The sequence below is a fragment of the Gavia stellata genome, chromosome 13 (genome assembly GCF_030936135.1).
Source record: "Gavia stellata isolate bGavSte3 chromosome 13, bGavSte3.hap2, whole genome shotgun sequence".
Classification (NCBI taxonomy): domain Eukaryota; kingdom Metazoa; phylum Chordata; class Aves; order Gaviiformes; family Gaviidae; genus Gavia; species Gavia stellata.
Window position 1 is genome coordinate 20,222,497 of NC_082606.1, and position 22,834 is coordinate 20,245,330.

Below are 22,834 nucleotides of genomic sequence, written 5' to 3' on the forward strand. Positions count from 1 at the left end.
AAGCATTAACTGACAAAACAGAAATCCCCAGGAAAGCTAGCAACCCACGACAAGCCGGACTCCCTGCATGGATAAGAGCCACGGACAGAGAACTGCGGAAAATGCTACGCCAGGCTGAGTTTGCCTTCTCCCTGCGACATTTGCAAGAACACAGCAAAAACACAGCTTTCTTCTGGTTTTACACTTGACATTTCCCTGACATTTTCCCTATAATGCTGCTAGCTATTCCCAGCTCCCAGTTGTTTTGCAAATTCATCATAAAATTAAAGTCTTACATTACATGTAATCAACTGTCCAATACAACTGTCTATTCTATTAACAAACATTTGTTTAATACATATCAATGAGGCCTGGAGGTCCACATTAAGCAGGTTAATCAATTCAAATAAATCCATATTGTAGTAGCAATAAAGATTACTCAGAATTTCAAAGTTTCAGGGGCAAACATCTGAAGCCATGAAAGACAGGCACAGTGTGGATGCGAAAGGGCTTTCTGTCCAGCCAGGTTTCAATCATAGCACGTTCTTGTTTAATTGCAAGTATAAGATGCATTTACATAAAGCACAAAAAACTCTGCCTCCACTTCCTGGCTTGAGCAAGTTTGTTGTGCCATTAACTTCAGAACTGCCAATCCTAATTTTTCTTAAGTCAGAATGGTTTCTATGCAAAATAGAGTTTATATTACTCAGAATAAATGGGCATATACATTTAACCACCCTGACTTATCACTTAAAAGGTATTGTCTTGCCACTGAAATAATGGCAACATTTACTGCATCATTCCACAACACATGGATTACCCCTCCCCATCATCAGAAACACCACCAAAAGAAATTAATTTCTCCAATAGCGTGGATGGTCACTAAAACATGGCCACACATCACCTGGTGAACATAAACACACCTCTGGGCTGAAAAAGATAAAGTGAGTCAAAGCAAGCATAAAATACGATGTTTTGTAAGGAGAAAAGTGTGTGTGTGTACATGTGAGTAGAAAAGACACAAGATATTTTCAAAAACCCTAAGAACACATCTAAATTTTTTTTTTTTTTATTCCAGAAAGTGGGGAAAAGGTCTAAATTTCTTAAAGGATTTTCAGAAGTTTTTTAAAACCCATGGCAAAGTGTCATTGATGGACCTAGTTAATTGCATTAAGTCTTTTAATACTGGAAAACAAAACTCCAAAATTTCAAGTCCTCTCAAAAGCAGTACATATCTTTGTGCCAAAAGAAACTAGGAAGCCAAGATGAGTATTCAATGTCAGCACTTAGTTTTTGGTGACTAGTGCAGGCTGCAAGATTCAAGATTTCTTCCCAGGTTATGGCATTTTGCAACAGAACAAAGAAAAATGGCAAGTATACATTTGTTTAATTTTAGCCCTTTTCTCAGAATATAAACCACTGCTACAGTAATTAACTGCAGATTGGCCTAAACTGCTCTGCGGCCATTCCAGCTTACTAATTAAATATGCTCTCACAGCCATAACAAAAATTCTGGGAAACCTCTGGCTGAAGAGCAGGCTTCTCAAGAGGAGAGCGAAAGTCAGGAAAAAACTTCATTCAGAATGAAAACACTAACAAAATTTTTTTAACGTGCTCCAGATTTTTCTAACTCAGTGACACCAACTGTGCCTTCTACAATTTTTTTTTTGTCTACCCTTCTATTTATTCCTTTCCGAAGATGTTTGTTTGCTGAAGAGTTTGCACACCCACCAAATGGGCAAACAACCTGTCCATTTCAAAATATGTTTAGGTTTATATACTTTTTTTTACCCAACAAAGGTAGGATTGGCATTACACAGACTAGCTTCACTTAACATTATACCACCTCGAATTTGCTTGCTAAAAGAGTAAAACTTTTAAAGCATGTTGTCCTCTGCTGGTATATGCAATTTCTACTGTATTTCAGGGTTTAAGAAAAAACACAAAAAACCTTAAATGAAGCAGCAAACAGAAAAAAGCATGCAGTTGTAATTTAAGGCAAAATAAGCGCAATTTGATTCGGCATCTCTGGCTCCCGATTTCTTCCTCTCTCTCTTCATGTCTACACAGTTCACGTATGTTCAATATTTCTAAAGGACAGGGGAATATAGTGAATACTCCTCAGAGAGGGGAAAACAAGAAGGAAAGAAGAGGTAAAAAAAACCTCCCAGCACATGGTTTTCACCACTACTCTGCTGAATCAACAGGGAGCAGATTCCCAGATGGCGTACACTGGTAAGTACTGCACAAGTCAATGAAGCTATGTCAAACGATACCACTCAACTGCATTATCTTTTGAGCCGCGTGTAAACAAACAGGAGCAGATTCCGAATATTTGTGAGAATACATCATGTTACTGTCTCCATATGTTTAAACATTTTAGCGGAAGGTACATATGGACCACTCTTCCCACTCACTGTCATTCTCTCCCTCCTGTTCCTCATTCCCCACATATACCAACCATATCTTTTCAGGCCACTGTCAAGCCAATTCAAAAAGGAATAAGGATACATCTTCATTAAAAACATTTTGTGCTTAGCTGCCATCTGCTTCTTTATCAGCCTCCAAATCCTCACATGCCTTTTCCATGGTCTTCAGTTTCACACATGCGGAAGCTGAAAGTTTTCTTCTGTTGTATTGTGAAGCACAGTCTACGTGAGCTATTGTTTTTGATGTCAAATTCGCTTCTTTTGAAACAAGTGCTTAATGCTTATGGCCCTAATCCATGTTCTCTCTATAATGCCAATTTAAAGCTACTTTTTTATGCCGGTGGCAAATCTAATCTTAAAGGTCCCTCATGCACTTCAGATACTCAGCTTCATTGTTTTCATGGGAAGGATAGCTATTTCGTCCCCTTTGTACAGCACGAGAATTTGCTGTCACAAAGGGAGGACCCAGACTTCCAGACTGTGCTCCTGTCCTCTGACACAGAAGCTGCAGTTGAAGCCATTACCCCTTTATAGCAGGTATTAACAGTCTGTCCTCCCCATAACCAGACCCCTAGTCTTTCTTTTATCTGAATAGGAAAGGAAAGGTTTCAGCTAATACTCAACAGAGAGCATCTCCAACTCAACTGGGGGGTGGATGGAGAGCGGATGAATAATTAATATGAAGTTAAAAAGAAAGAAAAAAAACCACCCATAAACCACAGATCTTACATATGTATCACTGCTAGTTTTGCTATTACTTTCCCACAGAAACGGTTTGCCTAGTTCATTTCTTATGGCCCCAGTAAACGCAAAATTTTCTTAGGAAGCATTGGTGGACTTGTTCGAAAAACAGCACAAAGGTTACGGTAGACAAGGGATCCTAAACTTCCAGGCAGGCTTTCAAGGTTGTAATTTACATTTGGTTTCTGCAGGCTTACAAAGACCTAGTGACTAAGGCAGCAGACCTCAAAACTTAGTCATCAGCAAAAGGAATACAGAAAACAACAGAAGTTTTCTTTACAGTAGACCAATGGACAGGCAAAGCAAGCATGTCAGAGACTAGTCTTTCAAGGGGTACAGCAGGAACAGTTTTTCTGGTTCTCACATCAACCGCTGAGCAAGATGCAGGCAGCTTCCATAAACGTGTCCAGCAGTCACAACTGCCAGGGGGAAAAAAAAAAAGGCCATAATGGCCATAATCTTATTTGTATGTCTGGACGCTCAATTTTTCCTTTTCCATCTCTACCTGTGCCCCAAAGCACAACCACTGATGCAAACAACTTCAGTAGTCTCCTTTTATCTTGAGGGATTCTTCTATGCAGACCTGCAACCCAAGTGAAGGACAGCTGGCATTTGATTTGCCAAAAGAAAAGGAGGTGCAAGTCAGAGAGATGACAGCATGCCAAACCCAACGCAGCACCCCGCAGGTCCAAAGCGAGCAAACTATTAAGGCTGCTGCCTTGGGGCACTCAAAGGTAAAGGGGTGTATACTACACAGAAGCCAGGGCAACAAAACTGGCAGAGAAGCCGCTGACACACTTTACACTGAACCTTAAATAAAAGAATTTTTTGAAGTTACAGCTTCTTTGTAGCTTGTTCTACTATAGAAATGTCAGCGGTTTATTCTAAGTCAAACACAGCATATCCTTCCCTCTCTCCTCCCTCCACCCTCAACATTGTTCCTGCACAAGTTATATTGAAGGAAGCATGGGGTTCTTCCTTTGTTTGTAGGAAAGAAAAAGAAGGAAAAAAAACAACTTCCACTCAATGGCAAAACTAAACAGAAGCCAGGCTACTTAAAGTACCAAGTGTTCCCACACAACATTTACCCACCAACTTGAGATCTTTCATCGTAAAACCTAAACAAGGACAAAAGAGATTTAATACACACTCCTCCACAGATCCAGAATGAAGAAAAATAAAAAGGCATAAAGGAACCCTGAGTGATAGACAGCGTTTTCAGTTTAACGTTATTGTGACGCACAAGGAGAATGTCAGGGTTAAATTAGGTACTACACTAGAAAAACACTCTCTGGAAAACAACATCGGTCTCGTATCTCTACTGGTAGGAAAATGCAGATTAAAACACTCAGTAACCTAGAAGTCCGTGCTTCTATCCTTCATGTCTTGTGTAATTTTGTACTGCAAGAGTCCTCTCCAGATCAGGAGTTCATTGCCAAAGCGTCCAAGCAATCTAGCAGGATAGACAAAAAGCTTCCTTTTGAACAACTGCACATTTATACCTCCCTTGTTTTTCTTCAGAATGGGAGTACTTTTGGGTTTGTTAATTATTTTAGATGAATGACTGGCAAATTTAAGGTCTTATTCCTTGAAGTCAGTGGCTTATCACGACAAACAGATTAAACAGGTCCAACTTTCTCACTCCTTTTATTGATCAGAACTTGATCTTTATATGCTCTGTATCCTAAAATACTCTAAACCCACACTTTTTCTACAGTGTAATGATCTTAACAAGCTTTTCAAAGCTCTTTTCCAATACTTGCTTTCTTCTTCACAATCTCCCACGAAAGGAAGATGAAAGCATACAGGAAAATAAAAACATTACCTACACCCTTGCCTTAAAAGTGCTGCCATCACAGTGTAACTATGACCTCATTGTATTTAAACAGATCTTTTCTCATGTGCATTTGGGATCCAAACTATTTTAACATTCCCCTAGAAGTCAAGAAGTTTTTACTGCACATTACTTTTGTCTACTCCAAATAGACAGAGCACACAACAAAGAAAGTAAGTTGTTATATCAATATCATTCAATACATTCTAGTTACATCCATTCAAACCACTAAAGGCAAAGAGGTTGTACAGGAATCACTTAGGTCACCCTCTGTAGACAACAGGGTTACTCTCGTTGAATGAAGACATAAATTTGGCCTGCAGAAGCCTAACGACTCATAGCAACACATGGTAAGAAAGCAACACAGCCCACTTCCCTCACCTTGGACAAATTACAAAGTCTCCCAGTAACAGGCTGTAGAGTTTTCTTTTCTTTGTTTAAAAACAAACTATTTCCTGTGAGAAATATTGATAAAGGCATAGCCCTACAAATGCCTTTTTTTCAGAGATTTTTGGCATGCGTTGACTGAAACTGCCCTATAAGTTACTTTAATTTCAGTTCTAACTGAACATGAGGACTTCACAAGCAACTGATGAAGCACTTTAGAAAAAACAGCGTCCCCAAAAGAAGGTAACCTGAATATAGCCCTGTTCCTGTTTTCTCTCACACTGCAGCGTTTCCTATCATTATAGCAGCTTTGGTCAAGACTGCAAGTGGAATTTAGGAACTGTTCCTCCCAGTGACCACTGCTTGTAATTAAGCCCTACTGATACTGCAGGGCTCAGCTTTCGTAAAGTTACAGGATGAACTCAAAAAGCCTGCCATGTAATCATGTTATTTGAGTAAACTTTGTATTTGTTTACTCTATTTTTAAAAAGTGAGAAGAGATCAGGTTTTGTTTTTGCTCATACTTGCTATCAGAAAGACATAAACCCCATCATGCCAGGTAAGAACAAAATAGGCAAGGATAATTTCACAGAAAGTCAAGATACCTGTTAACTCTGTGACACCACAGACTGTACTGTAAAAACTGATTTCAGTAAAAAAGTTCTTACATATAAAATTTACCGTTATAGGAGTTTCTGAAGGTGCATGCCAAGGGAGGCAAAGAACAAAATCAAAGTAAGTCCAGTTAACAGCTTCAGTACGGCAATGACTCTGGCACACACATGACGTCACTTTGGCAAGAAGGAGGAGATGGCATTCGACAGCCACCTCCTGCCGAAGTCCTCAAGGGAGGTAAAACTGGTTCCAGCTATGTAATGGCTTTAGTTCTACACTTACTTTGCATCTTTTCCATGAGGAAGCAACCCAGAAAGTTTGTGGGGTTTTGTTTTGTTGTTGGTGGGTTTGGTTTGGTTTTTTGGTTTGTTTGTTTGTTTGTTTTTTGGTTGTTTTTTTTTTTAATCCAGTGAGATGATCCTTTACTGGTTGGGGAGGAATCTATTTGTGTGGTAACTGGATAACTCGCTATGTGGACTAGACATGACTAGAATAAAAGTTTAAGTTGCTAAAGAGCTTAAAGTAAAACCACAAAATTAAACCTTTACTTCAGAAAGAGGTAACAAAAACACACTAACTACTCAAATCTTACTTTTCTGGCAGTGGTTGGTGGTCCAGCAGCGGTAGTTGTACTCATTGTTAATAGATGTCTTCTCGCACAATGGCTTCTCTTCCATTGTTCCTGGACACAAGTCCCCACATTCCTTTGGAGGTTTATTCCCAACAATGTAGTTATTGGACACTGCATCTAGGATGAGAGACCAGTCCACCGTGGAGAGGTAACACAGGTCAGAGTTCTTCTCAATCCGTATGGCCCCGCGGGTTATGTTCCTCAAGTTGTGAAGCCCAATCTCTTTAAGATTTGTCATTTCAAAGATAACCAAGGCATAGTTGTAGAAGAGGTTCCTCCCACGAATGACTGTGAGGTTGGGGAAGAGATCACTGAGGCTTTCCAAGCCTGCCACACGGAACAGCAGCAAATAGTCTGTTATGACAGTGAGCTTTGGGAAGCGGAAGTTGCGGTAATCCTCTGCTTTAGAGATGAGCAGAATTTGAAGGAAACCCTCAATTACCGTACAGTTCTCCAGGCGTTTCAGCTCATGGATATCATTGCGAATGTCAACATTTGGCCCGCAAACTGAAAATGTAAAAGGAGAAAGGAAAGTTAGTAAAATAAGGCATTTTTAGCCTTTTGAAATTGGAATGCAAGTAGGATATTCTGACAGCCGTAAAATTTTTAGCTCCTTAATTAGGTTGCAATGTTAAAATAGGAAGTGAGTTCTTGATTTACACCTACATTGAATATTCATCTCATTTAACCTATCACTACAAACACTACCAGGACCAGCACAGAGAATGCAAGCTATCTATATTCTTCAACAAACATAGAAATGTTGTTTTATTATTGCTGTTGGAAAGAGCTGCATTAGATTAAGGAACATAAAGCGAAAGCATTTGCACACCCTGCTTCAAATTACATCATGGCATCTGTGACCAGACATGGGGTTCAGCCACATGACCCCAAACAAGTTAGGTAATACAGAGTGTGATCCACTGGTCATTATGTTACTAATTTATCCCCCACCCCCCTTAAGATACATGCACATAAAGGGGAACACTTTCCAGAAAATTACAACTTATTTCTGAAATCGCTTTTTCTTCCCTGGGTCACAAGCCAAACTAGCCCTAATTCTTGGACGCTAGCCTTGCAACAGATCAGCAACAACACAAATCCACAGAAAGCTGCTCAGCACTTCCTGCACGGTGACTGGGAAGAAAAGAAAGTGCTCGAGCTTGTAGTTAATGCACTGAATTCCTGTTTGCATGTTCCAGTGAACCAAGTTTCACTTATTTTGGCATCAAGATACAAAACAGTTTCTTGAGTTCTAAGAAATACAGGATAAATTTATTTACAAGAACACACAGCACCACAGTGAGGAATTTCCCTTGAAAACAGCAGACTGAACTCAATGCACGCTCAAGAAAACAATGACCAAAAGGATTATTTCCTAATAAATCTATATATTAGGTCTTTCCATATTAGACACGCACCACAATAAATAAAAGGGGCTGTAAGGAAAGTGTACTAATAATGTAATAATTAGACACAGAAAATGCACTTTGATGTAAAACAAAGAACTACGGCGTATAGAGAGCTGTTATTCTTGGAAATCCTCAGACTTTGTCTTCTGTGAAAAACACGGAAAAAAGATTCCCTGGAATAGATAGTAAGTTTCTTGTAAGCAAACAAAGTAAAATGCCAACTTATTTAAGCAACCCAAAACTTAAATAAACCCCAAGCAATTCAATTTTGTGGAAAGGTTCTCTTTTTATGCATGCTAGGCTTAATTATTTTAACAACATCTTTTCCCGAGACAAGGAAAAGGTCTAAACAAACACTGGAGCCAAAAAACTTAAATTCTAACCCAGACAAATTGTCCAGAGATTCAGAAATTGCATTGACAATAGAAAGCAGTCCTTCCATCCCACAACACTTATCTAAGGCTAATAACTTAAGCTAACAAAGGATTCAGAACATGAGCATGCTAAAACCACAGCAACTCTAATATCCGACAAGGACTTAAAAGTCTTTTAAGTCTTTAAAAGTCTAAAGGACTTTCTTGTTAGAGAGACAACGTAAAAAAACAACAGGGCGAGATCTGTGTTAAGAAACAGATGGTTGGGTTTTTTGGGGTTTTTTTGTACACAAACTATTACCTAATCTTCCTTCTGTAAAGATCCAAGCTGAAAGCAGAGGCTATTAAAATGTGACTTGCTGCACCAGAAGCAGCTATGTGCAAGGAAGTTCATTCCCTAAACGTTTAAAAAAGAAATATAAACACCAAAACTAATGTACCAACAGTAACACTTGGCCATCACAATCAGTGAGACAGGAAATACCCATTTTAGTATATACTGACTACAGAACAATTGCATACTACTGCCTGGAATATGTGTCAAGTCTTTAACTTCAGGAAAACATTAGAAAAGGTGAATGGGCTAGCATTACCCAGCTTTAGAAGCCAGATGGGAGAGGGGGGATGTTAAAGAACTCCAAGATAGTAGATCTGGTAAGAGATGTACTGGTCCCTGTGTGGCAGAAGTGTGGGCTTCTCTCCTGAATCTATAGGCAAGACAACCTCAGCCCAAATTAAATTCCTTTAATAAGCTGTTACCCAAGTCTTGCTTTCAACTTCTGAATTTTTCTTCTAAAGCAACCATTCCTCCACCCACCCTCAAGGGACACTGCCCTCTGCCTAAAGCACAGCCTGACTATAACATGAGTATATTTACACTTTGACATTGGACTTCTCTTTTTTAGAAAAGGCAGGTTAGAACACACAATGTTTTTTCAATTAAACTGTTTGGTTTCTTTGTCTACCTGCTGGCAGGACAAGGTGAACAGTAAGGTTCCTGTTATGGCAAAGTAAAAGCAGCAAAATTTATTTTACTGCCATAACATTTTAGAAAGCCTAACTGCTCCAAGCCCTTTATTTTGTTAAAGAAATAAAATTTTCACTTGCGCTGACATTTTGTAGGCAAGGTTCCAGAGTGATGGGTTTAAAAACAGCTGAGTTACAATACCCTAAAGAACAATTTGTAAGAGAAATGGCAGCAACCATTAACTAAAGCATTATATATCTGTTCATGCGTCTTTTCTGAGGCTGGGCTTTGAAAGTCATATTGCTTTTAGCTTTATGTTTGTTTCAGCTTGAAAGTTACTTAATTTCAGATATTTAATGTTTTTATAAATCAATGAGATTTCTAGAACTTTATGGCAAAAGTATGCACTCACTTGCCTCAATTATGAAACATCATCCCCTTAATACGGAAAAGGATAACGTCCAGTGAGCTCTAATGTTAGAAATTGATTACAGATGAGCGTGCTGTTGACGTTTTTGATTTAAGAACTTATTAGTTCATCTAGTGAGTTATGTTTTGCAGAACTTCATGCCTACAATGAGAACTGCAGAGACCCAAACATGAAATAGAATAAGCATCTTGGTCCATACTGACATTTGGAAAAAACAGTCCCAATTAAAGCAGATATTTTTTTTTAAGGAGATTTCTTCAAAGTTCACATTGTTCACGAAAGTTAATTATACCACAATACATCATCTTTTTCTCATATTTTTCTCGCTGCCCTGAAAAGGATTATATGAAAAACGAATTAATCAGAGCTCAAAGTCAACTACAACTTCCATTTGGCTGTGCTGTGTTTTCTTTGGATCCCATTTCAGAGAAAGCGTATATGGACTTACAATATAAACTGGTCTGTCAGACAGAATGAAGTGCACATAAAATGCTCTTTAGAACATTTATATTCCATTTAACAGTTTTTGATATTCCAGCTTATAGAGCATTTTTAATGCAACTAGTATAACTTACCTTTGTTTCATGTTCAATTCAGAATTGGAAGCTATCTATTACATATTTATTTTGCTCACTAACAGAAAATAAAACTGCAACATCTGTTTATTACCCTGCCCCAATAGTTTTGGGTAGATTATAAATACCCAGGATAAATACCAATAGTCAGATTCATGCTGTTTTCATTCAGCTGCTTACAGATTTCCAAGCCTTTCCTTAAACTGCCTATCATTTCTCAGACTTATTATAAACTAAGCACCTAATTCTATTTGGGAAATTAGTTCTTTAAAGAAATACATATTTATTTGTTTAAAAGCTAACTCCCCAATACAGTAAAATACCAAAGAGAAGCAATGCATTCTTTACCTAGATGAACATAAATGCCTCCCCAGCAGCAGCGCTTCAGTCCAAAAGTGCTGAGCTTCACCTACTCTCCAACAAGCAGCCCACTTGTGCTCTTTTTTTCTGGGAGCATCCCAGGGGCAAGCTGCAGGGCATGTAAATTTCCAAAGGTAACAGAAAAACCCACTCCACACTACAGTCTTTCTGAGGACCTGCAGCCCATTCCCAGCCAGAGGACAGATCCAAGCCCAATCGTGTAACTGAGATGGGGTCAGTGAACTACAGGAAAAATGATTGCACATAACAGGTTCATACGATGACAGTAATTAACGCGACCTGCAGCCTATTCCTTGATCTGGCAGAATCTCCTGGCAAGTCTCCTTTCTAAACGCTGCTCCAGGCTGGGGCACCAAGGAGCAGAACAGAGGCTGTGAATAAACACGCACACTGCACAGCACACAGGTAGTGAGCTGACACTACTGCGTACACACAGACTGGGCAGGCTAAAGCGAAGCTGTGTATGACACAAAGAGCTCAGAGTACAGCGATCCAGTAGTTTCTTCTCAACCTTAACTATGACTTGATAATGCTCACTTTAATCACAAAAACCCTTCTGACATGGAGAAGAACCTTGGCACCTTGAGAAACACCTATATTTAATCATCCTCTATCATCAAATAATCATTCACTCCATGCAGCAGGTCTTTTTTCTTTTTATATATCCACTAGTTATTTCAGGTCGCTAGCTGCTCCTAGAAGGACTTGCCTGTTGCCCTTCAGTGTTTCAAAGGAACCCCTCTTTTTGCAAAATGGCATGCTACGAAAGACAAATCAGCAGAAAGCCTGCTGCTCAACACGCAGCCTATAATACAACTTTTGCTTGCTACAGCACGTCATAGCTGTACGTATCTTCATAGCAGTTAATTTGTTACCAATACTAAGGTGTTAGAGGGCAGGATTGACAGTTCACACATTCACTGTTTTTAATAAGAGAAGAATTAATTTCCTACAAGAAACCATTTCATCATGGTGTGGTTCTTGCCTCCAAATTTTGTATTCCTCCCAGTTACTCCATTTAGAAGTTCTAAAGAAACACAACTGTTCAGGTTTTTCTCCAAAAAAATACACACCTTCACATTCTAAGCCTTGCCTTTCGCCCGTTACTTTTTTGGGTAATGTTAAAAGGTTGTACTACGCTGAATGGTGTCAGTATTCTCTCAACTAGCCAGAAGTTAAAGATGGAGCAACCATCACTATCTGGCTCTCTCAACACCAAAAAGTCTTAGACAAAGCAGCACCAAGGCAGTTCTGAGTCATCGAGTCATCCCAGCACAACCCTTTCGCAAGTCTAAGGCCTTTTCAACCTAAGTCTGCTCCAGCTGGGTCAGGCTTACCCTAGCAACAGAGACTTGTTCAGCCTGTGCAGTCACTTACATTTCTGAAATGAGAATCGGAATAGACTGCTTGCCATTAACATCTAACTAGCAATCCTGAAATCAACTCCCATTCACCTTTCTCCTGTTTTGTACACTCATGGCATGTTACCAAAGCAAGTTACAATTTCCCTTTGTTTCCCCTCTTCTGACTTCCTTTCTGTGAAAATTGTTTCCTTTACTTCAGAGTAGAGATGCAAAGCTTGATCTTAAATGAGGAGTCTGGACACCTCCAGTTTTTCCATTTAAAAAAAAAAGTATCCCCTTACACCGGTTACTGAAAGAAAGCGCTGAAGGTGCAGAAATTGTTCTAATTCCGTATCATCTTCCTGCCCAGGGTTTAAAACATCCATTCTGAGGACAAAGTCTGTGATCCACAAGGTTCAAAAGGGTTCTTTTAAGAGAGGGCATGAGGTTGCTCAACTTCTCATCTACCGTGAAATTCTGTACAGTGGTAACAAGTACAGTATGTTACCATCAGCGCTGGATGATTTCCTACACAAAGAAGGAACTACAAGGCTTAACACAAAAAGCAATTGTGGCTAGTTCTACTTTTAGAGAGTAGCTTGCTCACACCACCACAAGAAAAATCTCACTTTGCCAATAATGGCTTTTTCTGAGCACACTCCACTTCAATAAGAGGTCTGCTTTCCCTGACAGCTACTGCTACGCTCTGGTCAGCTGAGAGCTGATGTTACTGAACACAGTAACATTGCTCTCTCCCAGACTCCTCTAATGAAAGAGACTTGACCATGTCATCCTTCAGTAATGTCAGCTCAGAGCCGTGGGTCTTTCTGGGAGATCAGCACATCTTCCGAACAGTATTGTTATTTATTCCCAACAGAGCCACTTCCTTTTCATCATGTGTTTTTTTAGTTTTAATCTACGGCAGGTCATTACCAAAAAAAAAAGAAGGGTCCAAAGCAGCTACTGAATATGGCTGCGGTCCAGCAGCCCTCATCCCAGATCCACAGCATGCAGCATCTTTTTTAAGGCAAGCATGTCCAGAGTTACCATCCCTCTGTCATAACAACAAAGAACACATTTATTGCATTGGGTGGATTTAGACCTGCATAATGTATAACGGCCTGCATATTGACATATTTACTATATACTGGATCAACTCAACAGAGGGGTTGTCTGGCACATTGGAAAAAACCCAACAGCTCAAAAAAATTCCTTGCAGACATTTGAAGGTTCAAGAACAACTTTGGCTGATGACAGCATCCTAATCTCCATGTTATATGAAAAATTGGTTTGGATCAGGTTAGAAAAAAGGAACTGAACATACAATAAACCCCAACAGCAGATTTAAAAGGAGCCTCTTTTCTACACAACTGCAGTTGCTCAGAAGAAAAGCAGGAGGACACATCCATGGAAACAGAGAGGGAATAGTCTGAAAATGTTACGCCCATACAGATTATAAACAGGGAAAAGTAAAACTTGACCTTCAGACTTCTCTCTTCATTCTTACTGCTAAGTATTATGCTTGTTTTGAGAAAACCATCAGGACTGTCATACAGCCCTGAAGAAGAAAAAATCTCTAAGCGTTCTTATTCAGTCATCGCTGAACAGAGAGGTACTGCAGTCTGTGGCCTGGTCTTAAGCCTAGTTTGTTCCTCTAGTTTCACTCCAAGACTTGGAAGGCAAAGGTAGAAAGACTGAGAAGGAACCAATTAGCAACCACAATTTCCCTTCGAGACCATGAAAAGTTTCAGCATAGTTGCACCATCTGCAGATGCAGGGGAAAAAAATTTACTACAGAAGTCTAAGGATTCTTTAATTGCATACTATGCAAAGAAGAAATTAAACGTGGAGTTCACAGAAATCAGTGGTTGGAGAGATTGCTTATGACACTTTACATTAACACAGGATTCCACCACCCACTGAGCTCTTGGTTTCGCCTTCGTAGTGACACTATGAATGAAATATATATTTTAGTGTCTTTAATGTACTTACACAACCTCCCACAAAATTTCTGTACTCTCTAAGCTCACCTATCCTGCATGTGTCACATCAATCACTAGATCTCTTCCCAGGGAAGCCAGCTTCTGTATTACCTCTTGGGATGTCAGAACCAGTAACAAGGAGGGAACTAAATCTACACCGCATGATTCAAGCCGTCTCCCTAACCACTGAACTATTCCGCTTCATCTCGTATGCTACATAAACCACTTCACATTACCAAGGTTTTATGAAGTTACAGCTCTCTGCATATGGGAGGGGGGAAGAACAGATAAAAGGCACCCCACCATCCAGAAAACGTCAACCATTTTAGCTTTTGCTAAGCAAGCCCATAATAGAATTTCAACTTCTGTATTTCCAGCACTAGCACAACGCTGCCATCTTTAGTTTGCAAAACATGAAAGGGAATACTCAAACCCAAACAAAAAACAGCTGTTTCCATTTGAATGTAAGTCTTGAGAATGTTCTTGTTTACACATCTAAGGCCCAGGAAGAGGGCTTGGGGTTTTTCTTCGTTTAATTAAATGTTAAGCTTTGGAGGACAAAGCTAGACCACTACGATTTTCTAAACACTCAAGAGACTGGAGATTATATTGCAATGTAGCTTGTCATTTCTGAGAAATATAGTCTATTATCATTAATTCACCTTGTGTCACTCATCACTCCTAGCAACCTTTTACAGAATTCTTTTCTCCCAGATCTGGAAGGAAAAAATGGTGTCACAAGAGGCCAGTCAAATTTGGCCCAAATACCTTAAAAAGTGACTGGATTCCCCTTCTCCATACATGTTCCCATTGTCTCCCATAGCCCTTACAAAAATACACACATCCTACTTTAATTTTCTCTTTTACCACTCTACTAACTATATATTCCCAATCCAAGGGCCACTGTGTTACCAAGCTGACCAGAACAAAACATTCACAAAAAAAAACACACAGAAGGACTACAACCCACATCACAAACTCAAACTGGCTCTGCCTTTTTGCTCTTGCAATTTCAGCTATCATTGGCTACAGATATGTCTGGCATTGCTGCTTTCCATGAACTTCCTCCAACTTCCCCATAAATTTACACCAAAAAAAATTTCAGAATTAATCACATTTCTGTCGCTCATCTCACTTGCTTTCTCTCTGCCAACATTGTACTTTGAATGTCAACAGGACCAGCAGCTTAGCAAAAATGGATCCAACAAAATGAACTGAATCCCTTTAATAATATTGATTGATGCCTTCTCCACACAGCTCACCAGAGCAAGTGGGTCTAGATTTAGCCTAGCTCACGTGACAGCATCCTCCTGACAAAGTCATCCCTAAATTAATCCTCTCTCACCAAGACTGCACTGACCCAGCACATCCCTCAGGGGTTCCTCTGAAGCCACATCGGTTACCTCCTACTACTGAAATAGCATAACAGGAGTGAGTGGCTCCGTTGGCATGGATTTCTCTTCGTCCTCGTGGGTACATAGGACAAAAATGGAGGAAGATATTGTAGAGCTATAACATTCAAGTGGCTGAGCCCCAGAATTCCTGGCTATCAAACCAAGTAAAAGTAGCACCAAACTTTGAACTCTGGTCTGTAGTGCCCAGGTTATGGACAATGCCTACAAGCTTCTCTGCCAATCAACCAAAGAAGAAGAAAAAAAAGCTAACAAAGATCAAACCTACAGTGAATTCCTCACCCATTAATGCACAGTATATGTTAAACATTGAAAGCCACTGTTTGCGCATTATGGTTGGAGTTGAACACTCGAACCCCTGGTGAGATGCTTCTGTGTATTTACAAGGAAGGGAAAGCTGAAGCACCAGCGAATGCAACTCCAGAAAATTCCATGAACTACACTGCAACACTTCAGAGTCAAGTATGGTCAAGTTTGCCAGCTTGTGAGAAAATTGTCGGTCAAACAAACAAAAAAAACACCACACTGCAGAAGAAAGCAGGTAATGGCTAAATCACGAAAGATGAGCTCCATCCTCACAGGAAGAAAGACAGACTTCAAACCTCTGCACTCTTTGTTACCCTGCATTATCACTTTTCTGACAGCACCACCAAATAAGAGCATGCCGTTCTATACAAAATACATAACACAGAAGCGAGTAGGTGGTGTGTTATGATCAATAACTATGAGAGTAAAACATTTTTTTAACTGTGATAATAATGTTTAAACCCTCTCCCAGTAGCTTCAGTCTAATGCCTGCTAAAGCAAAAATGGAAGACTAAAATTACAAGCTGTTTATAACACTGAATTTATGTTTCACAATCTGTGATGACAATAGAGCTTAACAGAAATTGTCTCTCCTGGGGACTGTTCTTCTCCACCTTTAAAAAAAGTTGTGTGCACGATTTTATTTATTTATTTTTAAAACAGTTGTCTACACATTCAAGTGACTCAGCAACTGGCTGACAGAAACCTATGGGATATACACTTAGGTAACCAGGATAGAGCAGCCAATTCTTCCAGAATGAAAATTCATCATGTGGCTGGGCTCAGCAGCTCACATTTAGGGAGACTTTACTACACTTTCAGCTGCCTGCTGAGTTGCCATGCTGCAGTAATCTAGGAAACCTGCCTCTCTCTAAAGCCTAAAGTTTTTTGGGATTTTTTTTTTTTTATTATTTTTAAAAAATGACTGGCCAAGCAGGCCAGATCATTTAGGCTTCATTAGAAGCAAATTGACCAAACAGTATCATAACATATAGTTGCACCCATAACGGTCAGTGAAAGGATTTACTAGAGAGTCATCGGGAAGTTATACTTAGATCCACAGAAAAATTAGATGTCTGATGCAATTACTCTCAACAACGTGCAATACATGGCCGAACTATCCTGTGCTAACCATCTCTTACATGATGAAACACAGAAATCCTACGTTCTCTGGCATTCCATAGTAATGTTTCTGTTTTAACAAACTGAACTAAGACTTCTATTAATCCCGTATTCCCACCTGAACAGAGATTTAAGATAGGTTTTTTTTAAAAAAATCATCTTCTAATTGCACAGAAGAAAAAGACAGTGCTATGAAACTTCATTTAACAGAACAGGGAGCCCTCCCTTCACACAGCAGCTACGCAGCTTAAAATCACATAGGTCATGCTGTAACCTGCTTTCTCAAGACATGACCATCTTGCAATCCCCCAAAAAGGGCTCTAAAGGAATTAAATTACGTATATGCAGGTGCTGTGGGGCTTTCCAGTCATGAGCTAACCAGATTGAAAAAAGAACCTTCCTCTCCAAATACAAGGTGAAACATGTGGGTTGGCACCAGAGTCAAGGTGAGTAGTAGTTCAGGTCTTATCAACCAAAAACAGTTGCACCAGAACACAATGTAAGGCAAATACAAACCAAAGTAGCTATACCAGTAGGAGTTCTTATGTGAACTCAATCTTCTGGCCAATTGGATGCTTTTTGTTTACTTTCAGTATCACAAACAGAGCCCAACCAAGGAAAGTGTCCTTTATATTACAACAGCAGAATTCATACATGGTATTTATTGTCTCAGAGGCATCACAGCACAATAACCAGCCAAAAAAACCCACCACGCCTCAGTGATACCAGTCAAGGTGAGTCTTGCCACAAACAAAGCACCCTTAATGCACCCAGGTGAGAAGCAACCAGATAAACAGGGTTAAACATGGAAAACTAGAGCCCTTTTAAGCACAGTCAACCACCAGAATTCCAAGGTTTTAATTTCTCTGAAGATAAAGAAAAGCTTCCAATACTAAGCATAGGATTTTCAACATATCTATGCAGATCTTCTGTTCAGCAGTTAATTGACCTTCACTGTAAAATAGTGAAAATAAACATACGAAAACTACATATACACCTTGTTAAAAAAGTGCCAACAGTGGTATACTCCCAGTCGCTTGTCCACACTTGGCTTTTAATATCAAGGTGACATTTCAGCCCATACCCTCCATTTTACATTTATATACTGCCCATGGCATTGGATTTCCAACCCTATATACAGTTTTTAGACACTACCTATAAGCACTGTGGGTGATGCACAATGTTGTAATTCTGTTTAACAAAATAGTTTAGAAACTTAATCAGCCTAGCTGTACTGAGTTCTATTGCTTGGCAACTGCAATTATCATCACAAAAATCCACTTTTATTAGAAGAGGATTGGAATGATAGAGCAAGCAGCAGAATTATTATTCATCCTCTGGCAGGTTCTTCTGGAGAGCCTGGGATGCAAAAGGTTGCCCTAGTGCATTACTAACAAATCCACCCAGGAGAAAACACTGGGTCCAACTGGGTTACAGAAATACAGCCACGGCACATTTCATTCAGCAACTCATCATCAGGGATTATCTATTCTGCTCCCTTTCTGAGCCAAAACTTGGGGGAAGAGTGTTGGAAGAAAGGGATGTAAGAAGTTATGGGAGACGGGACTTAAAGCCAAACCAAAGGGCAATATCAAACCTGGATGCTTGAGACATTCCCAACTTTAGGCACCTCTCTTTGCTGGGATCTGCAGCTGCACACACTCATTCCAGAAGGTAAATCAAAGCAAGGCTGAGATGAAGATTTCTGCATCCATCGTTATTTTTACCCTATACCTTGTATACACAACCCACTCCTAGCTAAAGATACAGCTGGAGAACACATACTTAAGCTAAGTTTTGCTAAGTCCATGGTATTATTTCATTATTCTGGTCATGAAAAACATGACATAAGAAATTAGGAAACATTTGAGCCAGAAAGAAGAGATGGATAACATCAAGGAGAGAAAAACAATCAAGGGAAAGAACAGTGGACCAGCTCTAGCCAGTGCGATTCAGTTGCTAAGTTTCAGCTGTCACTTAAATACATAAACATAATATTCTGACATGAAATGGAAGTTAACTATTTCATTTTGCATTTATGTTGAGGGGGGAGGTTGGTAGGTTGTTTTTTGTTTGTTTGTTGGGATTTAGTAACTACTAAATGGTGCCGATTTTTCACTACAAATGGTTCCTCTCTTCACTTGGTACTTTTGCTAAACCAAAAGATGAGTAATATATTTACTTAGTACTAACATCTTTGTCCAGTTCTACAGCTCTACATTTCTTTAGAACAACACAAAATTAGAAATCTGACTGAAAGAAGGGAATGTTACGTGGGACACGGTTTTTAAAAAAGGTTTCAGTTTGTTTTCATAGAGGATATCCACGAAGGGAAACATACAAAACAAGATTTTAACCTGGAAAAACAACTTCAAAGTCACCTTTAAAGTTAACTTGTTGCATTTACTAGGAAAAAGTGGATCTAAACACGCTTTACTAGGTTTAACCTGAACTGATTCTTGAAAAGCACCATTATTGGGAAGATCGTTACCTTAAAAGATCTCATCCTCTCAAAAGTCAGTTTTCATCTATATGGGGAGAGGGGGAGGGGCGACGATATCTTTTCAGACTCAAATTTTCATAACTGCAATAGAACTTATCAACCACCATGACCTGGCTGGCTGAATGAAAATAAAAATATCCTCCCTGGATACTTGTGGAGCGGGCTACTGCTGTCAAAAGCTGGTTTAGCACTGGAACACCGGGAACCACAGCCTGCTGAGCAAGTGTGTTTCTTCAGCAAAGTGCTCTGTCTTTGTTACAAGTGTGTATTACTTAATATTTAAATTATTATAGTAAGTATATTTATAATTAACCGATGGTAAGAAATCTTTCCTTAGAGAACTTAAATTAAAAATTACTTTAAACAATGAACTTGATCCACTGCAACAAATAAGAAGGGCTAGACAGATGAATGGAAGCAAGGGAAACCACATGAACCCTGTAATACACTCTTAAATATATAAACCTGAATGACACATTCTTTAGTTTCACTGCATTCTGAAACTCTTTTATCATGAGTAACAATACAGCCACTTTGTACTGTGCAAGACAGACAAAAAAATATTACCTGACATTCAATAGCTATCACCTCTCAAACAGAGGGACCATCAGCAGAAATAATTCTGCACATCTCTTCAGAACAAGGAAACTGTCGTACAGGCAGAAGTTGCTCATGAGACTTCAGAATTAGGCTACAGGATTGCATCAAAGAAAATCTCTCTCTGGATCGAGATTACTTTACATTCAACAAAACTTTGGCAAGACTGCTTCCTTCGGACACAAGAAAGGTTTCACCAGGCTCTGAATTCCCAGAACTAATTATAGCATACCGCATCCTCCCCACCCCACCCCCTGCCACCAATGTATAGTGAAACCAGCTGCCAATCCTGTAAGGTGAAGGAAGAATCCATTCTCCACTGCAAAAGATGTGACACTATACGCCTCCAAAAAAAAATTTTAGAAAAAGAGTTCTTCTGCCTGTAGTTATGATTTGCCTGCCCAAACAACATGAAGTCACACCAGCCAAACAGCTCCTGCCAACATAAACTGCACCTACAGGGCAGGTGTTTGATGGCATAACTACATTGGGTAACAGTGCCACATACACGTTTAAACACAGCTACACTGCAAAGCTTTAAGCTAAGTCTGATCTGAGAAAGAAAAAAGTAAATTAACAGAACAGGAGAAAAAAAGCACAGGATCTGAGCAGGAAGACACAAAAAACCTCCTTTCCAACTGCTAGCTTGAAGGCAAAATCATTTGGAGAGCAGAGCTAATGGACAGTCCTTGGCCTCACCTCACTTGTCTGACAGCTCTACTGGCCTCTCATTGCTGTTGTGAAAGAAAACCACGGTATTTGTGCAAGGCTAGTTGGTTCCATGTTAAGAAAACATATCTGAGCAGACTGTGCTTTGCTTTACCACATGCCAGCTTCATTCAGCTTCAGACTCAGAAACCAGGACTTAGTCCCCTCATTTCCTCCACAGTTAAACAGCAATTTAGGATGCAAAGACAAACTCCCCGCAGATCTGTGAAAGGTCACTGTCTTTAACAGCAGATTTTCTAGTCTGCTTTGGAAAAGGCGACCACCCAAAAAAAGGGAGTCCCTCAGTGACAGGAATGACTGTGTTGGGTGGCACCACAGCCACAGTCATCTCTGGTGTCCTCTGTGGATGACAAAAGCAGCTTTGTCCCCATCACCTTCCCTTCCTGTACTCAGACTGCCAGAAGAGATCTACCTGCCCTCCCTTCTCGCTCTCTTTGTCCTCTCTACTTGCCCAAGACACTGGCTCACCTTGACACAGCCAACAGCTGCCACGGTGTAAAATGCTTTTGTGCACCCCTGCGTTAGGGCGGATGAAGTCACACGTTAGATCCCAGCTGCTCCGGTTTCACCCAGCATCTTTGCAAAAGCCTGTACCTATTAGCCACCTCAGTTGAGACAAAGCTGCAAACTACAAAGTCAACATACAGACATATTTCCAAGCTACACTTGGTACAGAGGACACAGCATGACAGTATTCTGTAAACCGTATTGAAGAGTCATGCTTTAATCTCAATTCAGATACCCAAAGTTGAGTTAAACCAAAAGAGGAAAATAAAAGGCAGCACAGATGAATCAGAACAGAACTTAAGTGCTGAATTGGAGTTGCTTCAGTTATGCTGCCAAAGTCTCAACGATCTTGTTTCCAACCCAAGTCATATTTTGATATTCCTCGCCAAATTAATCCAGAAATCCCAACTAAGACAACTTGTGCAGGAAAAGGAAAAAAAAAAAAAAACCAGAAATAGGTAAACTAAAGTAACACCCAGGTCAGCGTTCCTCCTTAAAATGCAACGCATGGAATAGAGTCTACTTAAGTTTATAATGGAACAGATGAAAACAAAAAATTTAAAAGAAAGAGAGACTCAGAAGTAGTCTTTGTTTTGGTGTGAATATGTACACGCCCATGCTGGGGGAAGTGAGCAAGAGACAGGAATGGGCCTTTGTGGAGACCGTTGACTTATTAAAATGTTGTAACAAAAAGAGTAGCTAGTGAAATAACAGATCAAGTGAGCTCCAGTCATATTAACCAACCCAAAGAATGACATTTTATCTGAAGGGAAAGGCTGGTCAAAAGAAAGTAATGAAGAAGATACCCATCAAAGAACAAAAAGCAGGTCTGAGCATAGAGCCAGCAGCAAGACTGCACCAAAACTTACAAATGAAGTGTAAAACATCAGACTTGGTAATCCTGCTGCCAAGGAATTATTTACTACATGACGATCAATATTACAATACACACAGAGATATGTATTTTTATCTCAACCTCTATTTGACCCTGTGGGAGCTACAGACACTTTCTCACACTAATTCACATTCTTCAAGGAGAGTCAAGATGGGGAAAAAAAAACAGTTGGAAGCATTTCAGGTTCTGCCTCCTTTCAGCCCATTTCCACTGAAGGGTACCAAAACTATCTTAAGAGAACAGTTCAGAAGTGATTTGTGCTACTTGAGCACCTGGTCACTAAAGCAAAATACTTCAGGATCATGGCAAGAGCCTTCACTCATGCAATAAGCCAAACCCTGGTTGCACTGTCAGTCCTTTCAAGTCATTGCCCTTCCTTCATTGCATCAAAAGCAAAGCATCTTTTAAAAATTCCTCTGAAAGGCCTGAACAAGTGCCTAAACTTCCAAGATCTATTCTCCACAGCCTTGAGCAAGAATGACAGGAAATAAACTTTTCTCCTAAATGGCTGCTTTTAAGTTTACCAAAAAAAAAGGCAATCAGTAGTAGACCTATTACAAATTTGGAAGCTGCAGATCAGGAAACAGGGAAAGAGGGGAAGGTAACGGAGAGAGGAAGAAGAGGTTTGGTTTTCAGACAATCAACTTGAAAAATCTTTCCTCCAGTGAACTGGTAAATAAGCA

At 39.7% G+C, this 22,834-nt stretch overlaps 1 protein-coding gene across 1 annotated transcript in view; it reads right to left on the bottom strand.

The window, feature by feature from the left end:
• The window catches only part of IGF1R (insulin like growth factor 1 receptor), a 186,296-nt gene that overhangs the window by 146,811 nt on the left and 16,651 nt on the right, over window positions 1-22,834 (bottom strand). Inside the window, exon 2 of the mRNA XM_059823652.1 lies at window positions 6,578-7,123. Within this exon, the coding sequence (XP_059679635.1) occupies window positions 6,578-7,123 (546 nt within the window). The remainder of the gene's footprint in view (window positions 1-6,577; window positions 7,124-22,834) is intronic.